At 43.1% G+C, this 7968-nt stretch overlaps 1 protein-coding gene across 3 annotated transcripts in view; it reads left to right on the top strand.

Annotated features, from left to right (window-relative positions):
• The window catches only part of Golga7 (golgin A7), a 15962-nt gene that overhangs the window by 5449 nt on the left and 2545 nt on the right, over positions 1-7968 (top strand). For 2 of the 3 annotated variants that reach the window (XM_021218950.1, XM_021218951.1), the window contains 3 exons: positions 1060-1212; positions 5568-5669; positions 6840-6902. In XM_021218950.1, the coding sequence (XP_021074609.1) occupies positions 1060-1212; positions 5568-5669; positions 6840-6887 (303 nt within the window). In that variant the 3' untranslated portion in view covers positions 6888-6902. Of the gene's footprint in view, positions 1-1059; positions 1213-5567; positions 5670-6834; positions 6903-7968 lie in introns of all 3 variants that reach the window. The other variant, XM_029532127.1, reaches the window with a different exon arrangement.

The raw sequence follows: 7968 nt of genomic DNA, 5'->3' as shown, positions 1-7968 counted from the left end.
AGTGTAGCCCTCACTAGTGTGATAAAGGAGAGTCAGCGCTACACAGAGAAACCCTGTCTCGAAAAAAAAAAAAAAAAAAAAAAGAATACAGACTCTGAATTGGAAATGGTGGTGCATACCTCAATCCCAGCATTCAGACAGCCAAGGCATGGAAATCACAAGTATGAGGCCATCCTGGGCTCTGTAGTGAGACCCTGTTTAGAAAATAAATGAGTAAATACTCTTCCAAGGTAAAAGGAACCTTTTCTTATGTGCCCTTACAATTAAGGAGGTGCATGTGTAAAAGACTAGTCGTAGCGTTATAGGTACTCACAATAACGATATACGATTAGAAAGGCCATCGTTAGAATTCGAGTATAGAGAAGTTGTATTTTGAACCTTCACAATATCCAGTATCCCATAAATTGGATAAAGTTAAACTCTAAGCAATTATATTAGTGTCAGAGGTCTGGATTTAGTCACATGAAAAGTTACTTGCCTTATCTTTTGGGGTTTGTTTGGTTTCTCAGACAAGGTCTCATGAGCCCAGGCTGAACTCACATTTACTACATAGCTAATGTCTTAATTTCTTTTCTATTGCTGTGAAGAGACACCATGACCAGGGCAACTTATAAAAGAAAGCAATTATTTAGGGGCCTTGCAGTTTCAGAGGGTGAGTAGACTCCATGACCAACACTGTAGGGAGCATGGCAGCAGGCAGGCGTGGCACTGGAGCAGTCGCTGAGAGCTTACATCTGACCTGCAAGTTAGAGTCTTTTGAAAAACCTTGAAGCCCACCCCCATTGACACCTTCAACAAGGCCATACCTTCTGGATGTTAGCAAACAGTTTCACAACTGGTGACCAGGCATTCAAACATGAATGTGTGGGGCCATCCTCATTCAAACCACAGCCCCAATGACCTCGCACTACTGATCCTGCTTTGGCATTCCTGTGCCTGTCCTATTTATTGTCTTTTAAATTTGGAATGTTGTCACGACAGCTAGGTATGTCTGGTAGCAAACAATGAGTTGACTATCTGCATCTCTAGAGCTTACTTTTAAATTCTTCTTCCCTACAGATCGACAGGCAGCAGTTTGAAGAAACAGTTCGAACTCTAAATAACCTTTATGCAGAAGCAGAGAAACTTGGGGGCCAGTCTTATCTTGAAGGCTGTTTGGCTTGTTTAACAGCATACACCATCTTCTTATGCATGGAAACTCATTACGAGAAGGTACGGCTACATTTGTGTTCAGTAAAATCTCTAAATACCATGAAAGAAGACACGTTTTTATATATTAACAGTTGCTTTAAACTTCAGAAACATCTATAATAATTCAGATTTTGTTATTGCTCTTACTGTCCAGAGCACACAGAAGTGGGTCCTAAGTGTTTCTGAAATAGATTAAAATGCGCATGTCTGCTTAGGGTGACAGGTCAGTGTTCAGACTCTACATGCCAAGTTAGTGTGGAAACTCTGTATGTCTCCTTGTCTCCAGCTTTTTGTTGTTGTTGTTGTTTTGTTGTTGTTGGTGGTGGTGGTGGTGGTTTTTTTCCAAGACAGGGATTCTCTGTATAGCCCAGGCTGTCCTGGAACTCACTTTGTAGACCAGGCTGGTCTCGGATTCAGAAATCCGCCTGCCTCTGCCTCCCGAGTGCTGGGATTAAAGGTATGCGCCACCACCGCCCGGCTTGTCTCCAGCTTTTTGAGTGTCTTTTTTCTTTCCCCCTAAAATTTCCGTTTTCGGTCATAGCCTCCAGCTTGAGTCCTTCTCTCTGCAGCTGCCTGCCAGCTAGAGGGTTGCTGTTTGTCAGCTTGCAATGCTGAGAATGCAAACTCTCATCTCCCCATCCTGTTCAGTAGCCCTCTGGCTACAATACTCGGAGCAGGAGCATAGCTTTAAAGGGCTGTGCTGTTTTCTATTGACCCCTTTGTTACCGTGTCTCTCTGTTGGCGCTGCTCCAGCTTGCTCCTGGCCTGTCGAATACTGTCCTAACCATCTCTCTTTGATCTTTGCTTTCCAGCTCGCTTCCCTCTGTCTTCAGAAAGCACAGCCTTACTTCCCCTGCCACTCCTAAGTCCTGACCTCCTCCTTTCCCCAGTTATGACTGGATCAGGAAGGATCCCCCTGAAGCTGATGTCCAGTTGCCTCTCTAGCTCCGTCTCCCATGCCATGCCTCCACGTGTTTCTACAGACAGGCAGCCTGGATTAGATGTGTAGATCTTATCTCTATAGCAGCAGCCACTCAGATTTCACGCAGAGCACAGATATCAGGAAACAGTGATTCTAAGTAGGCTTTGGGTGTGTGAGAAAAGAGCCCGAGAGGGAATGGTCGGTCACACAAGCAAGGGAGCTCCACAGAAGTCCGAGCTGAGACTGCTCGGATTAGGAGCACGGCAGTTTGGGTGGAAGGAAAGGAATGATTTCAAAGGATATGCTGATGCTAAAACCAGGATTCAGGGAGGAGCTAACTTCAAGAAAAAGGGGAAGTTGAACTCCCATAGATAAAAACATGCCCATCCAGCCGCGCTCTTAAGGAAGCATGTTTCTGGTATAGGTACATCCTTTGGAGTGACAGTTGTAAGAGGGAATTAGTAATTGGGTACCAGACAGGTCATTCTGGCTACAGTATCTTGCATACATTCATTTCTTGGAATTCTCTCAACTATAAAGTAGATCTTGGAATTAATATATAGCCTCATATATAGTAAATATTTAATAAATATTCTCTTGAAGTAGATTTTAAAAATATTTTTATGTGTTTATATATTGTATTGCACACATACGCATGCCAGGGCACCAGTGGAGACCAGAGAACAGCCTTGGGCCACCCCCTGTCCTCCACTGTGTCTGACTGAGACCGGCTCTCTTTCTGTTGTTGGCCTCTGTGTCGTCCCAGGTGACTGGCACTCAAGCCCCCTGTCTCCTGTGGATGTGCTGGGCCATCGATGCTTGTGCTTCTGTTCCAGCTTCTGCATGCACTCCGGGGACCTCAGCTCAGGTCACCCCATCCCATGTCTGCTAGTTCTTTATGAAAAAGGCAGGAACGAATCATTTAGACACCAGTGTTTTAAACATTAAGATTTCTTATTCTACAAGGAGTAAACCAGATATAATGTTTACACTTTTATCATGTGGGTTAAATTTCTTGAAATTGTCAATAATACTTTTAAAGCTTGCTTGAACAATTATGCACTTTGTTACTTATGATATGCTATTTATTGATTTTTTTTCAGTGAAGATAAAGAGGCTAGTGTTACTTCTCCATTGTTGCTATTAGAATTAGAGAACAATGGGCTTGGAGGAGGTTTTCCTCACTGTCTGCTTTGTTCACCAACTAGAATGCATCCCTTCTGCCTGGGCTGCAGTTAGAAGGACACTTAAGTCTTTTCTGAAAATGCCAAGATCCTGTCGTCAGCCTGGCTAGCGCAGCCTTTCTCGCAGCCTGTTTACAGAGTCCCGATCCTGGGAAGAACAGTTGTCTATTCTGGAAGTTTGATAATGTTTCACTCTGTACACTAGTTGAGGTTGTATTGGGTATTTGGAAATACAGTAATTTCATTTAAAATTTTGGTTTGTTTGACATTGATTTGAAGTGTAAGAGCCGGTGAGATGGCTCAGTGGATAGAGGAGCTTACGTGTAAACTTGATGACCTGAGTCTGAGCCCTGGATTCTACGGGGTGACTGGAGAGAAGTGACTCCTGATAATTGTGCTCTGTCCTTCACACACATGCCCTGGCTCAGGCACACACTCATACACACATATACATGAAATATTAATTTAAGTATGATTAAAATGTCACCTTAATGTATTTGGGGACAGAAATGTCAGGTGCAGTTTGGAATGGCTGCCCAAATGAACTCTAGGGCATTACTAGAATGGAGTTACTAGGAATGGAGAGTCCAGAAACAACTTTTATTACTTTCTCCAAAATAAGGATTTGGAATTTTCCTTTCAGTGAGTGAGGGAGTAAAGGGGGAGACAGGAGAGAGAGAATGAGAATGGCTCATTTGTTTCTGAACTAATAGCCAGATGCACATAAATGAATCAAATAAAAGGAATGCTGTTTCCTTGCTAGTGACCTGTGTCCAAGGGGGAAAGCTGTTTTAAAGCAACCATTCCTAAAACCATCCATGCACACATTATGTGTGTCCACTACTGGTCTGGGGCTGAGGGAGACGTGGTCATTGGTCTCCCATTCTGGTGCCTGAGGTAAGGAAGTTGGGAAGATGACTGACAGTCCTGAGCTGAGGCTGCTTCCGGGCGCCTTCCTTCCACCCGTTCATGTAGGGTTATTGACACACTGGGAAGATGGTGCCTGAGGGGTTTGCTCATAATGACCAGGCAGAGTTCATAGTCTTCTGAGCTGAAAATAAGACAGCGATGCTCACATTGCTTCAGGTGATTAGACTTAAAAAATTGTCATTTTTAGAAATAGTGTTTTTAATTTACTGAAGAACCATGTAGATTGCTCTTTCAATAATATCTATTCACACCAGACTTTAAATAGCATATACATAAATACTTATTTATTTTCCGTCAATAAGAAAATATTCAAACCTCATAGAGCTTTGTATTTTAAGATAGTTTACACTAAAATATCTCAGTTGTAACATCTCCCTCCTTTACTGCCTATCCTGGTATGAATGTCTATACTCTTAGCTGGTGCTCAGCCTGCGGCACATCGGCACCCTGCTTTGTTTTCCCACATTGCTTTTCCTCTCTCTGTTGTGAACAGTTTGTACCCTCATCCTTTTCTCACAGTGAAAGTCTTAGGAAGTGCTGGGTGACTTGGCCGTCCTCGGCAGTGAGGCTCTGCTAACTGGAGCCTGAAGTAGAGCATGGAGCCCCTGACGGCTCTCCCACTACCGGAACTGCCCCTAGTAAAGCTGGCGATTTGACTGTTTCTCAAAGTTCCTTTGTGTCCTCTCTGGGTTTTGTCTACATTTGTTTTGACTTTTACAAGCTTAATACTAAATTTATAATTTGAAGTTCCTGTCTAGGAAGCAAGAGCAAAAGTACGGAGTATCAGTGTGTGCAAACATAGAGATGATTCAAGACATCTGTGCTCCAAGGCCACCCCAGCACTGACATCTGTGTGCTCTACACAGAGAATGAGCATCCCAACAGAGTGACAGAGCTCCCTTTTGTTACAGGCCAAGCCATTACTTGAAATGCTGAAAACACACAAAGGGAGAAAAAGTAGTTCTTACACAGGAGACTAAGAGGGAGCCTCACATGAGAAGAGGAAGTCTTAACTGATGGCAGCTTATGGATAGTAAGAGATGAACGTGTGTGTAAGCAGCTTAGTCCCTGTAACAGGGCAGAGATGAGGGGAGGGGTGGCTTCTCACTGAATGTGTGTGCATTTCCACTGCCCTGCGCTCCAGCACAGGATACACTGTGTCCTGCGTTCAGCTGATAACTGTATCCTGTGTACAGCTGACAGCAGCCAGGTAACCCAGACTCTGTCTGCCTTACAGAAATCTTTATGACTTGCATTGAAAGCCAAATCGCTGTCTATTTTGAGATCTCGCTAACAGGCCGAATGAAATCTGTTAAAAGCTGCGGTGTTTTCTCTGGCAGGTCTTGAAGAAAGTCTCCAAATACATTCAAGAACAGAATGAGAAGATATATGCTCCCCAAGGCCTCCTCCTAACAGACCCCATTGAGAGAGGACTTCGAGTTGTATCTTTTTAGTCCAGATCAGAAGGTCTAAATATTTCTAAAAAGAAAATCATGATGGTACTATTTGGCCTTGACCAGAGAGAATTTAACTTTTACTCCTTCTTAGGTGTGCTGTCAGAATAGTCACGTAAATGATATACCATAGGCATTCCTTTACCAGCATGTTCTTAAACCGTGGCTTTCTGAACTTTGCACTGTCCGGGTCTCTGGACTGTTGAGTGTTCTGGTTCCCTTCCTTGATTCTGAGCTGGTAAGAGTGATATGTCCCAGCTGCAGGAACTCTGTGCACAGAGCCCCTTGAAGTGTGTGGTGAGATGTGCCATCCAAATGAACTGCAGTCCACAGGTTCATCTGCCCAGTTGTAGTCTGTTACAGCTGCCAGCATATCGTCTCATCATCTTCGGCATGCTGTCCATAGTTTAGAGACAGGAGGCCTTGAGAAATTAAGTGGATTTATTAAATAAAATTGGAAAAACCACATTTACTTAATAAATGACGTAATGACTAAGTGATTTTAAGCTAGTCACATGATCCTAGGCCTTACAATGATAATTTTTGCAGTTTTATTTTACTCTGCAGCAATGGTTCTTATAAGGGTCATGAACCTTCTCCTACAAAAACATCTTCATATAATTTGAAGGCGTTTTTGAGTTCCTCCATCTCTATGAGTTCTCAGTTGGGATTCTCCTACTAGTTACAAATACAAAATACTTCCCAGGGGCTGGAGAGGCGGCCCGGCCGTTAGGAGCACTCACTGGCTGCTCTTGAAGACTCAGGTTTGGTTCCCAGCGCTCAGTGACAGCTCACAGCCATAATTCCAACTCCAGGGCATCCATCCGATGCCCTCCCCTGACTTCTATGATGGATGCTGCACACTGTGTGTATACATCTATGCAGACAGAACATTTACAAATACAAAAGAAAATACTTGGCAGATTTTTTGTAAAACTAGTGTTTTAGAAGTAACTGCTCTCATCATTGCAGGTAATTTATTAAGCTTTCTGCAAAGTAGAAAAAGTGAATCTGCTCACACCAGACCATGCATACTGTCTTAGTATAGTCTGTCTGCTTCATGTCTGCACACAGCAGACCATGCATACTGTCTTGCTGTAGTCTGTCTGCTTCATGTGTTACATTCTAGTGTGTTTTCTTAACGGCCATGCTGTTCAGATTGAAATCACCATCTATGAAGACAGAAGTGTGAGCAGTGGAAGATAAACCACAGAGTTACAGGTGAGTGTGAAATCCGTGGTTTATAGATCAGTTTTAAAATGTTAGTTATACATGACTTTCCCCCTGCTTGTAAATAACAGGTTAAATCATGTACAGTATTCTATTGATTGTGTAAAGCTCAAGCTAATCACGGGTTCATTTTGTATTTTAAATGTGTATGTAGCCCAGATCTACTTGGTTATACACTTTAATTTTTGTTTTCCCCTCTGTGTTAGCTTCAGGCTGGTTGTCACTGAGGTACTTAGAGAGGAGTGGCTTGCTTTAATACTTTATATATGCTCTAGCCTCTTAAATGTTGGATGTTACATATATCTGAGCCAGCCCAGACATGTTTGTCTTTATGCCTTGTTTATAAGGAAGCCCAGGGACATTTCAAGAGGGAGGGTGGCTTCCGAGCCTTTGGAAAGAACTTTACCTGGAGGGTACAACATAAATTTCATTCCTTTGGTTAGAATGTTAATATTCTTGTATAGCCAGGTGATGCCCTTTGATAAATAGAAACAAATTAGTTATTGGTAATAAAAACCCGCAGTCAGATATTGTAGACTCCATGCCTGTGTTTGTCCAGCCCTTAAAGGACAGAAATGGTACTTCCCGTTCCCATCCATTTCAGTTACATGCTCTGCTGCACTCCGCGGGTACTTCTGGTACTGACTAACGGGCAGCACAGATTTACAGATGTGTAAAGCACACACATCTTCCAGGGCAACAAAACTAGCAACCACTATCTTAGGGCTCCTCCTCCTCTGCGGGGTTACTAACTGTGTATGAGTCTCACCGGGTCTCTACTTCACAGATGAGCAAACTGAGAGAAATAGACAGCGTTCAAGGTCACACTGCTAACACTGATTGGATGAGCGCATGGGCCCTTGTATGCCACACTTGGCCCCAGTGATTTGCAGCAGGAGAATATAGAGAAAGGACAGATTGTTCCTGTCCTAATGTTAGCCCCTTCCTTCTTGGTGGCTCTTTTTTTGTTGTTTTTGTTTTTGTTTTTGTTTTGTTTTGTTTTTTTGGTTTTTCGAGACAGGGTTTCTCTGTGTAGCCCTGGCTGTCCTGGAACTCA

This window comes from Mus pahari, chromosome 19, assembly GCF_900095145.1.
Source record: "Mus pahari chromosome 19, PAHARI_EIJ_v1.1, whole genome shotgun sequence".
Lineage (NCBI taxonomy): Eukaryota > Metazoa > Chordata > Mammalia > Rodentia > Muridae > Mus > Mus pahari.
The sequence above is the reverse complement of the archived record's forward strand: the minus strand, read 5'-3'. Positions and strand labels throughout refer to the sequence as shown.